At 32.6% G+C, this 21577-nt stretch overlaps 3 protein-coding genes across 3 annotated transcripts; 1 reads left to right on the forward strand and 2 right to left on the reverse strand.

Annotated features, from left to right (window-relative positions):
• Positions 1-711: 711 nt before the first annotated feature.
• On the reverse strand, positions 712-12304 carry LOC123696841 (ionotropic receptor 93a). The gene is made up of 19 exons (XM_045643221.1): positions 12194-12304; positions 11962-12114; positions 11524-11769; positions 10596-10763; positions 9472-9689; positions 9078-9245; positions 8072-8233; positions 7743-7847; positions 7431-7537; positions 7015-7075; positions 6667-6769; positions 5513-5619; positions 4521-4683; positions 3856-4073; positions 3566-3650; positions 2278-2394; positions 2059-2137; positions 1743-1903; positions 712-851 (listed from the first exon to the last, which is right to left on the reverse strand). The coding sequence occupies exons 1-19, from the start codon at positions 12279-12281 to the stop codon at positions 754-756; spliced, it is 2607 nt and encodes an 868-aa protein (XP_045499177.1). The 5' UTR covers positions 12282-12304; the 3' UTR covers positions 712-753.
• Positions 12305-16312: 4008 nt separating this feature from the next.
• LOC123696843 (UDP-N-acetylglucosamine transferase subunit ALG13 homolog) lies at positions 16313-17026 on the forward strand. The gene has a single exon (XM_045643223.1). The coding sequence runs from the start codon at positions 16348-16350 to the stop codon at positions 16873-16875; it is 528 nt and encodes a 175-aa protein (XP_045499179.1). The 5' UTR covers positions 16313-16347; the 3' UTR covers positions 16876-17026.
• A 482-nt stretch (positions 17027-17508) lies between these two features.
• LOC123696842 (transmembrane emp24 domain-containing protein eca) lies at positions 17509-18970 on the reverse strand. Its single transcript, XM_045643222.1, has 4 exons — positions 18766-18970; positions 18467-18690; positions 18059-18202; positions 17509-17688 (listed from the first exon to the last, which is right to left on the reverse strand). The coding sequence occupies exons 1-4, from the start codon at positions 18893-18895 to the stop codon at positions 17539-17541; spliced, it is 648 nt and encodes a 215-aa protein (XP_045499178.1). The 5' UTR covers positions 18896-18970; the 3' UTR covers positions 17509-17538.
• Between the last annotated feature and the right edge of the window lie 2607 nt (positions 18971-21577).

Here is a 21577-nt window from a genome sequence, read left to right on the forward strand (position 1 = left end):
ATGTATTCTATGTTATTGGATTTTTCCAGTTGAATTTTTAATATTTTATCCTTATTTTATTGTTAAATCATAGCTTAATAGACTAGTACATCTGTTCTTAGGCTTCAAAATTAAACATTTCTAACTGTTATAGCTAATAATTCATTATTCAATCATTTTGTAAACCCTACGTAAAGTATCCCAGCCATTCTTTCAGCATTTCTTAAGTATAACATATTTTATGATTAGTTTTAACAATTTTATAAAATGATTCACTATTTATTAATTAAAATTAAAAAAAGTATTAATATCATAAGTATTTCAATGAAATAATTGACAATATTTAACGCAGCGTCCCAGATGTGCGGACGTGATAAGTCACACAGCAACATTGTTTCTATACATGATTCAAAATTTAAATGAAAACAAATAGGTACTGAACTTTTAACTGTATTGAGGGAAATCAATCAATATAGTTAGTACATTATTTAAGAGTACCTAAGAAATTAGACTAAAACAAACAAAGTTAGCTTTTGCAAAGCCTACCTACGATCGTACTTACTTGCTTTGTAAAGTTAAGTGTAAAGTTTCTTAATAAAAATGCAAATTTTATTTTTCATTCTTTTAATGTCGTTAATAACAATAGGTACAAATTAATACTTACCATATTTTGAGTATGAAATCATAATATATTATATATATGTATATATATTATACGTATGTTAAAAGGCCTATATCATAACATGTTTATTGTTTACATTTGGTATAATATATTCATTCTACATATGGCTTTATGACCACTCGTTCGTTTTTCTTCTTACGTCTGTTGTAGAACCATTCGGAAAGGAGCACGGTTGTAGCAGAGAAAACACCTAAATATTAAAAACATATAAAATAAACGTGTTTTATTTTGTGTAAATTTCACAACGCAAAACAATTAATTACATTATGTTACGTAATTTAATAGATAGTTTCATAAATATCGTTCTACAAGATATATAAACAGAAAGAAATGTAAATTTACCGATCTTGAAGACGGGATTTCCTTTCAACAAATATTAGATAAAACCTAAAATATATCGTAGGTAAACTAATCTGTATTCAAAAGAAATTCGTAGAGACATTTCATTTATAAAGTGGTCCGGGCACTAGGCAGCAGATTTTATTTTAGAACGTGAAAAACACGAGTTTTGGACGTGGTAGAGTGACCGCATTGACTGCGACTTAGCGACAAAAACAATTCCATCCATTTTTAATTTGATTCCACAGGACATCCATTTTGCATAATGGGGTTATAAAATCTAAATATTTATTACAAAAGGAAAAAAACGACCCTTTAAAATATTTTAAAGTTACTGGTTTACATTGTTTTATTAGGTACTAAATTCGAGGGATGAAACGAATAAAGTGCGCTGTTCAGTGTCCATACTCCATAGCATGAGCAGAACTAATAATTTCACATATTCATTATGAACATTATAATAAAATAATATCTATACCTAGTTATTGAAAGATGAAAATATTAGTTGTCAGGTCGCGTGGAGTCAGCTTTAGAAAGCATCGAAAATGTTCCAAATGAGAAAATGAATCTTATATAGGTAGATAATTGATCACTCACATAACTACAGTTAGGGCCACTTTCACCATGTGCTGTCCAATTTTCATACATGTAGGAAATATTTGTTATTTCGACTGACAGTTAAACAGAACCTATCCAGAAGCTGTGAAATCAGCTATAAATCTTTAAACAAATGTACATTTACCAAGAAATAGAACAAAGAACGATCCCTGCATATCACTAAGGTTGACAGTGTGGTTATTGACTTCCCGAGTCGAGCTGGAGGTCTGCCAACACCGGTCACGCTTTGGCAGATAAGCACTTAACCATTTATTGATGAGCCCCGCTTTTTGCATGCGATTAATTCTGCAAGCAAGACCTTGAGGTTTGTATTAGGAAGAAGACAATTTTCATGTCGCTTCCGATTAAAAAAAAATTATACTTAAAGCGATAAAATGATTCGTTTATATACCTACAAAATTTATTTTAAGAAAATTACAAAATTACATAACACTACATACTCTTTGTTTATTACTGGTAAATACGGACTGTCTGCTGGAACTATCATTGCTACTCGTTCTTCCATAAACTCCTCAGAACCTAAAATTTATAGTAGTTTTAGTTCTGACACTCTTTTGAAGCCATTAAAGTTTACTACTTACCTAATTCGTACATGTTCTTAATATTTTGGGACATTACTAACAAGTAACAATGTCATGAAATATTATTAACAAACTTACTAAGCACAAAATCACAAGAGTCAGTAGCTAATGTGTCAGCTCGCATCAAATATTTTAATCTCAGTCTCCAATCTATCATAACGTGACGTTCCTTACGCACACGGTTTAGTGAAGATCCTGAAACAAAAGGCAGAACTGACCTTTATTCTGTACCTTATATAAAGATAATTTCGTTTTATAAAGTTATTATTTGGTTAGCATTCAATTAATACCTAATCATGTATGAGCAACCGGTTGGGAATCCTTAACAGAGATAGAGAAATAATTTAAAAAATACTATTTAATGGATGTATATTTAACTTATTCTTATAGGCTAAATTGTATACAGCTATTATTTTATTACAGCTAACGAACCAGAGTCATCCTCAAGAGAACGATTTCAGTAATCTATATAGGGCAATCAGAGAATATTTAAAAACGAAGAAACGGTTTATCCGCTACAGAGTTATACCTACGGGGAATGGAAAAGGTTAATTTATTCCCTATTTAAGTTATATTATCCGTTCGAATAAAAGTGAACTGCAAAATTTCCCAGTACAGGAGCTTCAAACCAGCAGACAAGAAAAACGCAACTTTTCAAACTTCTATTATCTGTCTAGCATAGATAAATTCATCATAACAAATGCTCACATAACAAACTCCTGTTTCTTTTTAAAAAAGAAATTGAAATTAGCAATGAAATAAGACTTGAAAAATTACTGATTTTAAAATAAATGAAATTGTCAGCCAAACAGAGGATGAATTAATTCGTGACGATTTGATAAGATGTCGTAACTAATATGCTAATACATAGGAAGATTATTTCGACCATATACTATCATAGAGAAACGCGATCGTCATTCGTTCAGTGCCCCTAAAGATTACCAATCAGCCTCTTAAAGTTATTTTTAAATTTTATGACTGCAAAAAAAAAACGTTCTTCCACAAACATGATACTTATTGTTCCATTTGGCGATAACTATATTTTTAGGCGTGTACAACAATTAGCAATTTTACGGCCAAACTTCTGGTGGTCGCGGACGAATTCTACCGCAATGAAAGCGGCTAGATGGAATGGATGGACCATTGGGGTTTTGGTCGGTAGGAAACTGACATAACGGCCCCTTCCCTGGTTGCCTTAGGTATCTATGCAAGATTTTCCCACTAAAAGGAAAGGTCAAACTTCTGGTTATTATATATTATTATCTAGTTATTTATAACTAATCATTGTCAGCATTATTGAAACAATTCCATATCCCGAAATTGGAAGATATCTGAAAATAAATAATAAACGAAGATATGACGTCACCAGTCATTAAGTTCGCGTCAGTCCCGCTGGGCGTTGTCATCTCAGCACCCTTCAGCAGAGATACGTACTTGGGCTCGTCAGAGTTCTGGAAAACGAGAAACGAGAAACTACAATATTCAGTTAAAATATAGAATTTTGAGATATGCTAAATCTTCTATTATTATGGTAAGTAGTCATTAACCAGTTTGGTGTAGAGATTAATCACATAAATGTATAAATATTTGTCAACAAAGTTATAACTGTGGAATTAACACATATTAGAATGTATAGAAATAACAGTTGTGTCTTACTTTCAATTGCATTTCCAAATAAGAGCCTTTATTAATTGACCACGTATACAAGTTACTTTGAGTAAGTTCGCTTATCGTCGTGATTGGAATTTCCAATTTAGGAAAAGTTAGGAAAGCAACGAGATTGCCTGAGTATGTTGTGACAACGACTAATACAACAATCCACCATGTTCCTACGACTAGCCTTCCACTATCGGCCCTTGGGAGATACATCCCTCCTGAAACATTCAAAACTTTGGTAATAAGAATATGCATGCAATGTATGCTTAATATTATAATACTAAACCGCAACAGAAACCAATTTATTACAAAGGTCCGGTGGCTTCGTTCCCAATCAGTGTGTGTTCAAATAATGTATGACAAAACGTGCTATAAAAATTTTAAATATTGTGTTCAAAATCGCCCAGTAAATATTTTTACAACCTATCTCTACCTTAATTCTCAACATTTACTCAAAAAATGTTATCTGGTGTTTTATTCAACTTCTAGACACATCCATGTACATTGTACGTACCCAAAATAAGTTAGGAAAAGTGTTTCAAACAACCGCAAATTTTATCACCGCAAGTTAAATATATCTACTGTAAACTTTTCATTGCCGAACATTATTTTGTCGTTGCAAAATTCTACTAACAAACTCACTAAATTAGTCGTGAAACACTAACCTTGTTGCAATAAAGCTCCATAAACATACCAAAGACAATTATGTATAGTTGCTAAGCCTCCTTCACGAGTTATTTCCATTGCATCGTAATATGGACTAAGTCTATGTATTATGAACAAAGTCGGTCCCATTAATATAACAGCAAATCCTAAACAGAGCCATGTCTGAAAGCAATTACAAGTCTGAGCGCCTAGTACATGCTATGAATTACGATTTATAATGAAAGTAAAGAAAAAATATTGTTAGAAATAAAGGGTTTAATGTTATTTTGTACTATACAACTTCAACTAATTCGTGTAGGTATTAGACAGTCACTAATATCTTACATAATTTAAGCACCTACAGATAATATACTTAATACTATGCCGATAATATAGTTTTAAAATATTTTAGCAAGAATGTTTTTAATAATTATATCGCAGCGCTTATAAACCGATTTAGTATTATGGTCTTAGGAATAAAGAGATGGTGCATTGGTTTTAACTTGACCGTTAAATGTGCGAAATGTAAACTTAAGTGTTTTGGCACAAATTCAAAGCCAACTACATTTAACTATCAAAGCTAACGAGTTCATTTTACAATATTACTATTCAAGTACCACAAAGTAGATTCTAGTCTAATATAAATATATAATCATAATCTGGCTATACGACAGATGCTTGTAGTAGTTTAAAGGTCATATTCATATGTGTGCAAAAATAAATATGCAGCTACGCATATTGTAGCTGCATATTTATTTTTGCTTATATGACTATAAGTGTTATTTAAATTTATAACTTTTTCATGATCTGCCCTAGCAGGTTTCCCTATAAAGATCCATCTGTATGTACAACAACTTCATATTTTAGATAAATTACCACCGTTTTCTTTTAAAAGTCATCCCTTGTCGTCTTTCTCCAGTACCTATAGTAGTATATTATCTGTGACCTTACGTTCATTTAAATTCATATACAAAATTATGATTACATAGATAACAGAAATCAGAAGACTTACATCAGTTGTAAATGGCAGAAGGAACAATAAAGCTCTGCTGAGCTCCCGAGGTCGCGCTATTATGAAAGCGTACGGCTGTATGCTCACGGGAATCGTGTAATTTATACCTGTTATATGAAAATGACTTGAATAGAATTAAAAGGAATAGAATTTAAAGAAGATAAATTAAAGTATTGCTATCTTATGTATGAGGATAATTTGAAAGCAGTGATAACTCAATTAATTTGTGAGGAGCTTTGGTAAAATATTCGTTGGTTAGCATAATTTCAACTACTTATCGTCTTTTATTAGTCACTGTAGATATATAAATTACATTTTTCATACATAACAATACGATTATTTCATAATTCCAAATAACACATATTTCTGTAGGCAGACAATGAACAACAGATATTGGTTGTTTGCAGGAAAAAACAAAAATTATAGGCACCAACTTTATGAGGCATTCGAACATGTAACACATAAAATATATCTCCATTTCAATACGTATGAAATACAGGTAATACATCGTTATATATTACGGCCATTTATCCAACTTCCTTTACCGCGTTTAATTTAAATGTGAAATATTTTTCGCTGAGCGGTAATATGTTTTCGGAGTTGTAATGTCGCTAATAAAACGGATAGTTTGTTATAATTTAAGTACAAATTAAACCTGATATAAACGAAATAATTTTTCTGTTCTCAATTCGAGTACAACTTTTAATAGCTTATTTTAAAAACAACAACTTTTCTGTTCCTGAATTGTAAATACCTACGCAAGATTGATGCAAAATCTAAACTGTATCTTATCACGAAGTATAATATTCATTTTGAATAGAATCAGGTATTTATCAAGGTACTATTTGTGAATCCATGCAACTTTAAATCACGTGGCTAATACGTGATATATCCGACCGCTCCTACGAGACAAACATTGTGTTTATGAATACATAATATTATGTAAACAAATACGTGACCGATGAAAAAAGTATATAAGGTTCTATTTTGTATAAAAAATCAGTGCAACTTGCAATAGAAGTTAAATATGTGTGAAATTTTATATTGTTGTACTACCTACTTAATAATAAGACCGCAAGGCGAGATACTTAACCCCCCAAATTGATAATTATATTCGTATGTCACCTATTAAATTTAAATATGTTATATCTAACCTCGGGGTGGATCTGATAGAATAGTAATAGCGGCAGCCGCAATGGCTACTTTTCCTCTTGCAACAGCTGATAGAGTCAACTTCGCACTCGTGCTGTGCATCATCTGAAAATAATATAATACCCAAGACAATTCATATAATTATCTAAATCTTTAGGTTAATATCTACGTATGTGAATTGTTTATCAAAAGTCGAGTAAGTGCCACCATTTATAACTCAAGAATAGCTGTTTGTTGTTTCATTTATTTGATTATTTGATTCAGGACTATACTAACTAGATAAAATTTTTCAAAGAAACATTGTGAGCAGCTAATATAAGTGAGTATACTTATTATTTATATGTACTTACATCAGTAGATGTATCATTTGAAGAATCCTCCTTTATGTGACCCGGAAGAACGATACGGATTCTTTAATAAAAATGAATTTTGTTATTGGAATAATGATGTGTTTTATTTTATTTGCCCTTTTGACAATTTAATGAAGCTCCCTATTTGAATGTAAATACCACAGGTAAATACTATGTTTGGAATGAAAAGAAAACAACGCTTTAATAAGAAATTCTATTTTTGCCTCTTCCAATTTAAATTGATTTTCCCCCTCACCTATTCGCTAAAGATATTGAAGACAAGTACTTTACCTGTTACCAAAGTTTTCAGGAATATAAATTGTATTATAATTATAATAGATATTAATTTTATAAAGCTGAGGAGTTTGATTGTCCGATGCTCGCTATACAGAAAATATGTTGCTACAAATACGTACGTGAAGTTTTTGCTTTTAGCTAATTGACCAACGATATCGAACAATAGCCCTCCATAGCTGATGATAGCGCCAGAAGCATTCGCTTGCAGTATCGTCCATGGAGGATTCTTAAACAAATTATTAGAATCAACAATATCTAGGTACTATAATTACTAGGTACTTGCTCAAGAGAAACAGTTTCATAAATATTATCATTCGATTCAAGCGAAGCAAATACAAGCATATTTACAGAACATTAAAATATTTTCTCTGTTATGAGAGAATTGATTATAAGGTACCTAATCAACATGTTTAATGAACATTGAAACTTACATGATAAGTTAAAATAGGCAGTTCTTTTCCCCGAAACCCATGCTGAATGTGTGGGAATAAAACATCTTCAAATTTTATACCATCAATCGGCCGCCAAAAACCGACCTGGTAAAAATGAATTAATTAAATTCTAAATATCGACTGTAGTGGAATTGGAAGAAGGGGCATATTAAAAATATACTTATTATAAATAATATACATATTTTTAAATGCAAATTCCAAGCTAAGAATCCCATTTTTCAATCGTCGTCTGCATCATCTTTGCCACATACTTTTATTTACTTTGTATCTAGCATTGCCATGTTTTTACCTTATGAATAAATACTTACTTGTAATAAATTTACATGCTCTATGAGGATATTAGTGTAGTTATCTTCTTTATTACTTATAATATTATCTGTTTGTCGTCTGTATGTTGCTCCCCATGTGTCTGCAGCCAGAGCATGCCAAGTACTACAGTTTCCACATTTACTAAAAGTCGATATATGTTGCTAAAGAAAAAAATTATAACTTTAAAACCAAAATATAAAGGCACTACGACATTACGAAATAATACTACGATAATATTATTCTCTCACATGAAATGAATGTAACACATTTTCACGGCCCCAAAATTTTTTGATTAAAGTACCTATGTTTCGACAAATATACGAAATTGAGATGTAGGTAGGTACGTAGGTACATTATTTCGATTATTCGATCCCCAGTGGCGACATTGTGGCCATTCAAATAATTTATTACCTTTGTTTTCATAATTCATACGTTTACATTATCAATATTTAACATCACAAAATGATGATGTACCTACTGGCTGGCATTTTAAATAAGTATCTTTTTTTATCTTATATTAGACCTTTGCGACTCAATTATCACTCTAAAAATTAATATAAGTACCTAGTGCCCTTTTTTTTCTTTTTGTGATTTTTCAGTGTGTTACAGAAGTCTGTTATACAATACCTACACATCATTATCTATCTATTAAAATCTCCTATAGATAAGATAAATAGAGAAGTAAACAGTTTATTCCAATAACTATATAAAACAGAAAACAGTCAGAATCATGAGACCAGCTGCTGCTGATATGCGGCCAAAACCGCTTGAGGGTATAAGAATTAAAGAAAAATAAAATAGTACCTCTAACAGTTATAAGCCAGATTAATGTCTCACAGTTTTTGTAAAACTCATGTGAAATGGTTTGGTAAATTTTATGAATTTTTTGTGTATATTTAAAAAGTCGGAGAATGTATCGCAAAATGTTTTTATATCAAATATGATAAGTGTCCTGGCAGAATAACGTTTACCAACTTGTTATTATAAAAATAACTATAAAAAAACCTGCATATGGCGCAATAACATATCTCGTCTCTGTCTTTTAGTGGGTCTAATGGCTTCCCACTCTTCATCAGAAACCTGAGCAGCAACGTCAAACTCTTCTTGTACTGCTTCATCTAACGCTGATATGAAAGCATTCATCAGCTCTTTGCAATAACATAATATACCATTCTGTAACATAACCTTATTTTCAGAGATACTAGGTATAATATTATATTAATGATCAACTACGTCTACGTCTTTTTGAAATCATAAAATTATTGTTGTAAAAGAATTAATTTAAGTTTATTCGCTGTTGAAATTAAAGAACTGGCTTGATTAACTCCTATGTTTTGTGAAGAACCTATGATAGGTACCAATCGAATTTTGTTGATAGATTTGCGATTAAATTACCCACCTGACATTCAGAGCTTACATCTGTCCTGTTGTAAATGTAGGCAATATTTTCACCTTCGTATAAATCATTTATCAAATTTGATAGATTTCCTCTACGTGTACTCGTATCTGATACTATATACAACCACTGGGCAAGCGTGTGCGACATGCCGAGATCGCGAGCTGTTTCAGCCATAGTCGTCACTACATCAGACGTTACAATCGCTATGAAATTTTCACCTAGAATAGAGACATTTCTGTTCAAAGCTCCGCAATAGCGTACAACAAATACCCCAATATTACATATAGGTTGTTTGCAAAGAAATAACTGATGCCTTGGTCACAGGTGTGGTGCAGTGATTAGCTAAAGAAAGATCTGGGTTCCCCATATTATGTATGAAAAAAAACGTACCTAGAGATATTTGTCTGCACAGAATTGAATTTTATGAAAATATATAAGGTTCTTTATCTTTAATATAAAAGATATTATTTATAAAAGAAAAAGAACCTATACTTTTTACATATAAAAAATAATGAACAACTGATATTTTTGAAAGTTGAGTAATGTCAGGATAGAATGCAACGAATAGTTTTGATTCTGATTGCTTTTGTTCGCAACAGAAGTTCACCTTTATTTGTCTGCACTGCAGACTAGTGGAAACTTAAACCGTAATGCGGAAACTTTGTTAAATTAAAAATGTAAGCTTAGAATACCGCCTCAATGTTTTGCACGAAAATAATTTTTAAATGAGTTTTCAGACTAAGTGAAGCACTCGCATTAATACACTTTACAACGTTGCACTATTTTACGAGCGGAAAATTCATGAACATGCATTATTAGTAGATACATAGCTTAAGTTACGTTAGTAAGTTTGAACACACTAATACTCAATGGGTATCTTTGTCTTATAACGCCATTTAAACTAAAGCCAAAATCTTTATTTATCACCGCTAGGGTCCGCCCCGGCTTCGCCCGTGGTACATGTTTACGTTTTCTCTACATAAGAACCATCCTCGTACTTCAAGGAATATAATAAAAAAAGAATTATCGAAATCGGTTCAGCCGTTCTCGAGTTATGCGCTTACCAACACTTTTGCGATTCATTTTTATATATAAAGAAGATAATAGAATAGCGTACTACGTACCTATATATTTAACGGGAAGTTTAGAAATAATTCGATACATTTCCTTTCGTCGCAAATATTCGTTGACCTCATGTTTCATTTTAAACACGGTGACAGATACGGATGGCACGTCTTCATCATCAATATGCGAAGTCAAAGATTGGACTACCCGAGACACCATATCACGATCTACATACAAATATATTTCTATTAGAGCAGTATTTTTTTCTTGCTAAAAGATTAAACAAGGCTGTACAAATTGAGTACTTATGCTTCTATTGGAAGTCTGTAGGCTGAAAGAAAATATAAAATTATACTGAAAAAATAATGATGAATTTGCTCTCTCGATCCTTTGAGTATTATTCTCTTATTGACCTAATTCAAAAATACACGGTATTTTGTAATGAAACGCCTCTTCAATAAATATTTGACTTTTGTATATATGTATATGAAATAATAAATATTAAATTATTCGGTAACATAGTCTGTTAGTGGTACCACAGAATAATAACTAGTAGCTAGCTTCTGGTACCTATACTTGTCTGCCAACAATATTTTCGTAAAGAATAAGGGTCCTCCTTATCCAAATCCTTATCATTTTTATACTTTTTATATACTAAAATAAAATAATTGCAAAATCTAAAGATTAGAAAGAATGATGATCAATAATTTGATAAAACTTTTTAATAGGTTACTGTCTCTTATTACGATTGATGTGACGATGACGATGATATATAGGGAGTTATGGCCAAGACAAAAAATGCTTTACATTGTTGAACAACGCCTATCTGCGAAGTTTCAGCAAGAAATGATTGGTAATCGTAACGTAGTATCGCCCTCATAGAGGAGGAAAAAGATTTCTTTTCAGATATTCAATGATATTTGGAAGTTTATTATAAACCAGCGCGAAGATATGTTCAATCTGTCAAATAAAGTAACAAAAACTAACTTAGTGTATTATCGTGTAGCATGATTACAGATTTCCAATTAAATGCCCTTTCAGTTCTTAGATCCAGGATCATTTGAGGTACTTCTTCCCCAGGTTCTGTATACGTGACTGTAATCGCCAAGTCTGAAGGCAGTCGAGGACAGTCCACTTCTGTAAGTGCGAACAGCAGTAACTGTTCCGCTTTTGTCCGCTTAAATAGTGACCAAGTGTCTTCACAGGAAGCTACACTAAACACTGCTAGAAAACCTGTGAAATTTTAATTAATTTTATAATAAGTATTTTGATAAAGGTATACTTATCTACTATAGGTTTAGCAATATCGGTAACTCAACTGTTTAGACAACTTGGCAGTTTATAAATTGACCGTAAATTAATTGCACAATTTCTAATTCTGCTGATTACCTACGACAACGTTTTGAAAAATAATAAAACACTTACCTTTTTTCAGATTAATTGCGGTCCAAGAGTAATAATGGACTAAAACACCACCATGTTTCAGCTCAACTCTCGCTAACTCTTTTATGTAATCCTTTAATTCATCCAATATTGGCTGATATTTATCTTGTAGAAATTGATGATCCAATACTACAGCTATTAACGACAAAATGTTAAATTTAATTTTAACTATAACGCAAAAAAGCAGAAAAAATAAAAATTATCAATAATTTACCTATGGACGCGTTGGCAGTTATGAGGGAGGGAAAATCGTCCGAAGTAACATGACCAAATAAACATAAAACTATAATCCATACTTGCATCTTATGATACCACTTGCCTGTAACACCTCACTGAACATATTAAAGGCGTCATAATTCGGGAGGCCAGCTGCGTCTTGATTAAGAATTCTATTTATTAATAAAGGTTATGAAAACTGAAACACATCCGAATTAAATTCCAAATGTTCATTTCGGTTCCTTGTTAACGCTTAATGTGTATTCGATCAGAATAATGGGCATCGAGTACTTTTTTCGAGCCGTACACGTTACTGAAGTACAGGATGTATAAAAAATATACCTAGGTCTACGCATTGAGCTATTATTACTACGTAGTAGTGTAATAGGGGCTACGTAATTTTATTAACCCAATTCAAATAAAGAAGGAGGTTCTCAATTCGGCCAGTCATTTTTGTTTAATAATTAATCTTTATAATATAATTTTAAATTTTAAACGCGAAAACCGAACCGCTTCTTGTACAAATAAGTAATAATGAATCACAATCATGACCCTTCGTCCTTATTATTAGAATTTTCCGCGGAATTTGGATTCCTTTGTTACCTTGTTACAAAAAGACAAAAAAATAAATCATCGAAATGAATCACCTTTGAAATATTTTCAATATGAGGCGTTTTTTAAGTCCATTTGAAACATAATTTTTATATCAAAGTGTACCTAATAAAATATGTGGTATTATTTAATTTAAGTCACAAAAAAAGAAACACTCCTAAGATAGGTTTATAAATGAAATATCTTAAAGGTCGAAAGATAGGCACCCATTAAAGATGTAAGACAATTACAGACATAGCGTGTTCCTTGATTGCTTGAAGCTTCGTTAATTTTTGTATCATTTACACGTCATTTTTGATACACAATTACTTTGTCAAAGCTGTAACCTTGCTGTAACAGTATGATTTCGGATTCCGTACACTATAATATTATCATTATATTATTATGTAGTAATATTCGTATACTTACTTATTATTTCAGGATTTTTTTTTGTATAAGTGATCACTTCACTAGCAAGTAGCATACCTTAAACAAAGTCACATCCAGCTATTTTTCTGAACCTGAGTAATATTTATCCCGAGATCTTTAAAACATCGGATTTTGATGCGATTTTTTTAATAGATAGAGTGCATCTCGAGGAAGGTTTTAGTTTATAATATTAATTATTATTATGTTAACATTAAGACAAATCGGTTGCCTTTTTAGTGCCCCCTCTTAACGGACAAACCTTGGAAAAACTCACCAATAGTCAGACTCACCCATGAGTACAACAAGGCACAAGCTCACTGGTATCTCCCAAGACATAGACATCTTCAGTAAATCTCACACGTTTCAAATCGTTTAATTTAGCCAATGATAAAAGTTTCTATTTTCCTTTATTACATGTAACCAACCTGTATAATTTTATTGTAGTGATTAATTTTAGTAAATTTTAATATAGGTAATTATTGTAATTGAATAAAATTTGCAATTTTAATATGAACGAATGTAATTTTGAATTTGTTATTATTTTAATACTTTTTTTGGTTTACCTATATAGGTAATTAATGTTATTAAATCTTTTTAATTTTTTTATACCTATCTAAGCCTAATATTTTTAATAAATTGACGAATTGTAATTTTAATTAACATTTTGAATGCTGTAATTTCCATTAATTAGAGGTGCAGAAGTACATATGTACTTGGATAAGATGTAACGAATGTAATCCTCAAATCCGTAAGTCCTCTGTCGGAAATTCTTAAATAAATAAATAAATAAATAGTACTCCTAGAGTGAATTTTTTGTTAAATTTCTGAAAGAACAGCAATTTTGCAGCACATTTGAAACGATTCATAATCTTCACTCCGGCGCGTACCTATGTAGGTAGGTACTCGAATGAAGAAATATTAATAGAAATGTGGGTATGTCAGTGAAATCTAAGGGCCAATTTTTCAATCCTTGGTTAAAATTAATTATCCGTCCATTAGTGTTACACGAACATTTTAAAATGTCACCTGTAAACTGTCATATACGGACAATTAGAATATATTTTTAAGGGCTGATTTTTCAATCCTTTGTTAAAACTTATTCATCGAATAATGTATTAAACTACCATTTCAAAAATATATTCCAATTGTCCGTATTTGACAGTTTACAGGTGACATTTTAAAAAGTTCGTGTAATACTTTATTGGACGGATAAATTTAAAACCAAGGATTGAAAAATCGGCCCTAAATGGTTTAATACGTTATTCAATGAATAAGTTTTAAACAAGGATTGAAAAAACAGCCCTAAGTACGATTCAGTCTTAGGATTCAGTGCTTTCTGAAACCAGATAATAGAATGCCGCGGCCGGTTTGAAAAGAATCTTAAACTCAAACCGGCATTCTCGGAGTATAATCCACTACTTAATGTAAATAAATAAATAAATAAATAAAGCTTTATTTTGTCCATAAGATATAGTTGCAGTTTCAGTTACAATTTAAGTACAATATTAGAACAGTTTAGATACCAATCAAGATAATACAGTTAAATAAAGTTAATTTAAGTACTAGGTAGGTTTCTATATGGACCCCGTACGGGTAAAAGCCTCCCCCAAAGAATGCCACTTGTCCCTGTCTTGGGCTAAGCTTAGCCAATTTCCGCCAGCGACTGCTACTATTTCGTCAGCCCATCGGGCCCTTGGTCGACCCCTTGTCCTGGTGCCTCTTGGCCCCGACCATTTCACTGACCTGAGGGTCCATCTGTTGTCTTTGTAACGAGCCAAGTGACCCGCCCACTTCCATTTACCCTTCAGTGAAAAACCTAAGGCATCACGTACTTTTGTTTTTTTCCGAATGTCGGTGTTCCTTATTCTATCTTTAAGTCTGATGCCTAGGCAGCTTCTTTCCATTCTTCTTTGGGAAGTCTGGATTTTATATCTAGTTTTGTGGTCGAAGGTCCATGTTGGGCACCCATAAGTGAGGCAGGGCAGTAGTGCTGTGTCCATGACTATTTTTTTAGTTGCTAGCGGAAGTTGCGATTTAAGAATCTCTTTAAAGCTCCAGAACTTGCTCCACGTAATCGCCACTCTTCGGTTTACTTCTTCAAAATTTCTTTCCTTATTAAAAGAAATCTGTTTGCCTAGGTATATATATTTATTTACGTACTCGAGAGGGGAATCTAGTAAGATGGGTGTAACAGTGTGGTTAGTCATTATTTTTGTTTTATCGAGATTAATTTCCAATCCAATATTTTTGCTAGCCTGGTTAAGTTCATTGATCATCTTACTTAGGTGGTGAGGGTTTTCCGCAAACAATATTATATCGTCGGCAAATCTAAGATGACTAAGCATGTTTCCATTCATATTAATGCCTCGATTGGACCACGGTAATTTTTCTAATACGTGTTGTAAGACGGCTATGAATAATTTAGGCGAAATTGGGTCCCCTTGACGGACACCTCTCTTTACCTTGAATGATTCGCCTACTCTATCTAGCTTGACTCTACTTGTAATGTTATTGTAAATTTGTTTTAGTATATTAATATATTTTACATTTATTTTTAGTGCTTTCAGTGATTCCCAAATGCTTTCGTGTGAAATTGTGTCGAAAGCTTTTTTGTATCGAACAAGCTGGGTTCAGAAGTGGTTTCAGCACATTGGACCATATCCAAGTAGTGGACCAGGTGATTGAGAAATTCTCAGAATTTAATAAGCCCTTGTACCTAGCCTTCGTAGACTACAAAAAAAAAAGCTTTCGACTTAATGTAAGTGATAATGATTTTAGTAAATTTAAATAAGATAAGGTTTTTTTTTAATTATGAAAACGACCAGACTATCGACCGTAAATACCAAGAAGGTAAATACAATACCTATATAGAACCGATTACGCTCTTACGTAAAACCACCGTAAAACGATTCTTTTCTGACGTATTTGACATCTGACACCTCGTCTGACACCGTAACTTGACAGATGACACTATGCAGTTGACGTTGACGAATGACGACGGACGACCAAATACCGCAATTACCAATGTTTTCAATATTGCTTAGGTACCTGAATAATTATTTGTAGTTTTATTTTATTTTTATAGAATAAATTTTATATATATAGAATTCCCGTTCTTATTTTTGTTTTTTCATGTATTGTTATTATTTTAAAATGCAATATTATGAAAAATGTTTTATTACAGTCGGTACAACTCGTTTCGATTTACTTTGCCAACAAGTAATGTCTACAAATGTTTTACAAGCTTTAAAGAAAATCGGATGCAAAACAATAGTGTTTCAAATAGGTAAAAGTGACGTGGAGCCTGGCGATTATGAACTTGAAGGTATAAAACTGTATTTGTATAGATTTAAAGATTCTATAAAAGATGATATTCGGAACTCAGATTTTGTTATCAGCCATGCTGGGGCTGGGAGTTGCTTAGAGGTTTTAAGCGCAAATAAGCCACTATTGGTTGTTGTGAATGAAGATCTTATGGACAATCATCAATTAGAGTTAGCAGAGCAGCTACAGATAGATGGACATTTATATTATTGCACCTGTGATACATTACAGTGTACTGTGGAAGAAGTAGATTTCAGTGCTCTTGCTCCATTCCCTAAAGCAGATCCAGAACCTTTTTTTAAAGCCTTGGACTCTGTATTTCGTGTTGAAACTTAAATGTTTATTTATTTATTTGATTACACAACCAACTACATTCATCAGTTGCAATATGCAATATTTGTTTACTTACTAATAAATTGCTTATTTTTATATGAAATACATGTTAGTATGTAAGTTTTTAAAATAGAATTAAAAGCAATAATGTTGAGATTATGATTTATTATTTCATATAACAAGAAAAATATAATATCATGATTTGAGCTCAACCTAAGAATTAACTGGCTTTATTAATAGTATGTTATTAATGAATGTATTATATTATTATACATAGTAATAATAATTGAAAAAAAAATATTCCAAAACCAATAGAGATGCCATGGGAAAGGCATTGACAGAATTAATAATTCCATTTTAGGTTAGCCTATCAAGGTGGAATAGAGCCTTGAGCTCTTTCATTTGTTATACCTTGCTCACGATCATGAATAATTTCCCAATAAATCAGGATGTCTGATATACAATGGCCATTCATAGCTTCTTTCTACTGGATTCCTTCACACATTTGTTTAAAATTGGTTCAAAATAAACACAAAATAACTTAATTTGATTTTATTAGAAATATGCAGATTCTTACAAAATTGAAATTACTCAGGCAAACAATAATAATTTAGTAATTACAAAATAAGTTGACAATTTTATAGTATAGCTATTTTATTATTATATTTACACTAGTTTCTTAGCCTCGAAGAAGCTCTTAAGATGCCTCATTTGCCAGTATCCTATTGCCACTAGAACACCAGTTTGAAGTAGACTCCACCAGAGAACCCTTTGATTTGTGCTCTCTGATGTTTGACGGAATCTTTCCTCACGATGCTGTAAAGCAATGTAACATTAATCACTATGCAAAAATCTATACTTATGTTATCTACATGTTGTGTGCAAAAGAACAGGGTATTTTATGTTTTGATATTAAGTCAAATATCACAAAAGACTTAAAGAGTAATTTTTTTTTTGACAAAAGAATTAATTTACTCTTGTATTTTTCTACTTTCTCTATAATAATGCCTTACTGAAATATTTAAGTAAACATATATATCTAATCACCTATACATTAAGTAAATCAATTACTGAAGTATGATGTATGGTATGATGCAAATTCATATATAATCCAGACATCATTTTTGATTTGAAAACATTGCAACACTAAAAGCTAACAAATATTCCAACATAATTTCTGACTTACTCTTTGATAGCTCTGCTCCTTTGTAATTTGGTGAACCTGATCTAACAACTGCCTGATTCTCAATTGTAATTCTGTGAGTTTGTCCTTTTGGGCAACATTCGCATAGTCCACTGCATGCTCACCAACTTGAATATCAAGGTGCACCTAAAAGCAAATGTTTTTTAATTTTAAATCAATATTTATATCAGAATTTATTAACTTTAGTACTAACACTATTTTACTATTGTGAGTTTGTGACTTGTAGTTCACTTAATTAACACAAATGTTTTGTTTAATCAAGTGTATAATTTGATTAAGTTTTGAGTGTGTTCTTATTTCAAGTCAAACACATGTCTTAAACATTACAATATGGTGTACTTTAAAGTGTGATAAAAAATCAGTATTAAAGTAAAATATTATAGAGCTCACCCTCAATTGTGATCCACTGAACCATGATGTGCTGTTAGAATACATACAAATAACATGTTCACCAGGTGTAGTAGATGTAAACGAAATCATACCCTCCGAGGAATACACCCGAGACAAAATTACTCTATCATTGGGATCCCGAACTTCTACATGCATGCCAATTCCAGGTGATGACGGCATGAAACCACCCGACCGTGGGTCATATAGCTCGACCTTGTAGTTCACTGAAACGAATAGCAATTTATACTTCAGGTTCCTATATAACAAATATCCTGGAAACAACCAGAACAAAATATTACCAAGAACTGTAGTGTCGTCCGGTATTTCTTCTATGAAACATTTTCGTTCTCCTTCTGCTATGTGAAAGTACAAGCCCCAACTGGCATCCAGTAATAAAAGAAACGACAATACAGAAATATTAAACAACATTTTAGATCACGCTTTTTATTATCGGCGAATATCGACACAAAATTTTATGACACCGCAAGACACACGTCATCTGAAAATGTCAATTCAAAAGTGTCATTTTTTCAATATTTTTGTATGGAGATTGCACTATGACCATTGACTTGTCACAAGAAAATATAACCTTGAATGACGTCAGTGTTGTTTTTTGTCTCTTTCTGTGGGTGACCACACTGGTTTGTATATTCAGGATTTTTCGAAATAGAAAAAACTAAAAATCATGGTCTATAAATAATAACGACATATATTTTTAACAGTATTAATTATATTATAATATTACTGGCCATACTTTATAGGTACATACAATTTTAATTGGTATAGAATGATAGTTTTAAATAACTCTTGGCTACAAAGCCTGGATATGAACCGATATATAGCATTAACATCCTTTGTAAATAGAGGAAAGTTGTGTTTTGCATCAGATGCTGTTTACCAAATTGTAAGCTACTCAGATCTTCTTTTTAAACGCGTTGCTTCGACGGGTCAATTTCAAGCCAAAATCATCAAAGAAAAACTGTTTATAATAAACGCCTTGCACAAATTTCAGCTAACTTTACAAAGTTTATTTTTCAAAAGGTATTTTTTTCTGGGTCGTAATCCTCAGTAATTTTACCCTTGATGGGCACATATATTTCTTTATATTTTACTTTTTGGAAAGCTGAAATACCTAAAACAAAAAATATGAGGTAAGTTAAAAAAGTATAAATTTCAATGTAAAAACGAACAATCTTATAACTACATGTGAGTGCAATACCGATGTCGAGTGTTGTTTCATGTGTTCTAAATTTCATCATAATATTGTTATTACAATATAGGTATATTCTCTTCACTATCCATAAAAACTCGTCATCATGGTTACCTTACTTGTTAAATTTGTTTATTGAAAACTTGTTGAAAAATGATAAAGTATTAGGAAAATAACAAATTTTACATGACTGCTTTCTAAAATGATGCAAAATTTTACAATTTTTGCCATTGAAATTATTCTAAACAGGTAAATGCAGGAGTATAATTGAGGAATATTGTAAATAACGTAAATATACACTTGCCTGTGAAATTCTATGCCAGAATTTGGTGTCCAAACACTTCTGCAATTTTTCACAATACAATACATTATTTATATTCGGAAAAATACGCAACAATATTAACTTAATTATTCGAAGCGACGCAATTTTTTTGACACTTATGCCATATTGTCAAAGTGAGAGTTGCTACAATTTTATTATGGTAACTACCCATTGTAACTACCCATAATCAGGGAGTATCGCTTTTTAATAATTGGTCCAGATACTTATTTTATTTAGCATAAATAATTTTTTTTTTTTTTTTTTTATTAACAATAGGCAGAGGTTTGGCCACAATCCCACCTGATGGGAAGCGGCGATGTGGCCTACTTGGTTGCACGTCTGCCTAGAAGGAGCCTATTCACCCTAGCTTTGAAGAGGTCCAAGTTGTATTGTTTAGGAAAAATGGTGTCAGGGAGTGAATTCCATTGCTTAGCTGTTTTTAGGATGAAGGAAGACTCGAAGCGGCGAGTTCGAATATTGGGGATATCCACAATAAAAGGATGATATCCTTCAGAGCGCCTCGAGGTACGATTAAGAAATGGGGATGGAGGAATTAAATTGTGTAATCCATACGCACATTCTCCGAAATGTAATCTGTAGAACACCGAAAGACATGCCACCTCACGACGATGCTCAAGACTCAAGAGCCGAGCTTCGACTAAGGAAGGGTTGTTGATGATACGTTTGGCACGTCTTTCAATTGAATCCAAAGCCCCTAGGTGGCATTTAGCGGCGCCAGCCCACAAGTGACTGCAGTACTCCACACACGAACGGACTTGAGCTTGGTAAAGGTTAAGAAGCTGTCCCGGTGTGAAGTACTGCTTGACCTTGTTCAGAATTCCGAGCTTTTTTGCGGCCAGATGGGCCTTGGATTCAATAAACTGCCCAAAGTTGAGTGTAGACGAAAGGGAGACACCTAGCAACTCTAGACAGTCGGCTATTACTAGTGGCACATTTCGGAAGGTCGGAGTAGTTGATATAGAACTCCGTTTTGCGGAAAACAAACACGCTTGAGTTTTCGCTGCATTAAACCCTACAAGATTGGCATCGCCCCAATCGGACACAGCCTGAAGTGTAAGGTTTAAGCGATCGATCATTTCCTCTCGAAGACATTCAATTTCAACCTTTGAAGCACGGGCACTGGATTTGTATCTCTCGACAATAGTGCTGTCATCTGCATAACTAAACATGTTGGGAGCAATCATGTCGTTAATGTGCAGAAGAAACAGTGTTGCCGAGAGAACGGACCCCTGCGGAACGCCGGCATTGATCGACATTGGCTCGGAGGAGCATCCATCAACAACAACTCGTATAGACCGGTCCCGCAGAAAGTCAGCGATCCAAGTGCAAAGGACTCTTGGAATTCCATAAGAGGGGAGCTTGTTTAAGAGGCTATCGTGCCAAACCCTATCGAAAGCCTTTGAGATATCCAAAGAGACCGCAAGGGCCTCCCCGAATTCCTCAACGGCTTCTCCTAAAAGATGAGTCACATGCACCAAAAGATCGCCAGTTGATCTATTACGTCGAAAGCCGTATTGGCGGTCATCTAGCAGATCGTTGGTTTCAAGGTGCATAAGGA

The sequence above is a fragment of the Colias croceus genome, chromosome 13 (genome assembly GCF_905220415.1).
Source record: "Colias croceus chromosome 13, ilColCroc2.1".
NCBI classification, from domain to species: Eukaryota; Metazoa; Arthropoda; class Insecta; order Lepidoptera; family Pieridae; genus Colias; species Colias croceus.

Excerpts from the sequence above, each read along its gene's own strand:
- LOC123696842 (XM_045643222.1), bottom strand. The coding sequence starts at position 18,895 with ATGTTGTTTAATATTTCTGTATTGTCGTTTCTTTTATTACTGGATGCC. Across the intron at positions 18,203-18,466 it reads TCAGTGGATCACAATTGAGG|GTGCACCTTGATATTCAAGT; the intron begins GTGAGCTCTATA and ends ATTTGCTTTTAG. Across the intron at positions 17,689-18,058 it reads AGGAGCAGAGCTATCAAAGA|CATCGTGAGGAAAGATTCCG; the intron begins GTAAGTCAGAAA and ends ATTGCTTTACAG.
- LOC123696843 (XM_045643223.1), top strand. The coding sequence starts at position 16,348 with ATGTATTGTTATTATTTTAAAATGCAATATTATGAAAAATGTTTTATT.
- LOC123696841 (XM_045643221.1), bottom strand. The coding sequence starts at position 12,281 with ATGCAAGTATGGATTATAGTTTTATGTTTATTTGGTCATGTTACTTCG. Across the intron at positions 7,538-7,742 it reads TGCCTATTTTAACTTATCAT|AATCCTCCATGGACGATACT; the intron begins GTAAGTTTCAAT and ends AATTTGTTTAAG. Across the intron at positions 4,684-5,512 it reads TTCTGCCATTTACAACTGAT|ACATGGCTCTGTTTAGGATT; the intron begins GTAAGTCTTCTG and ends AATTGCTTTCAG.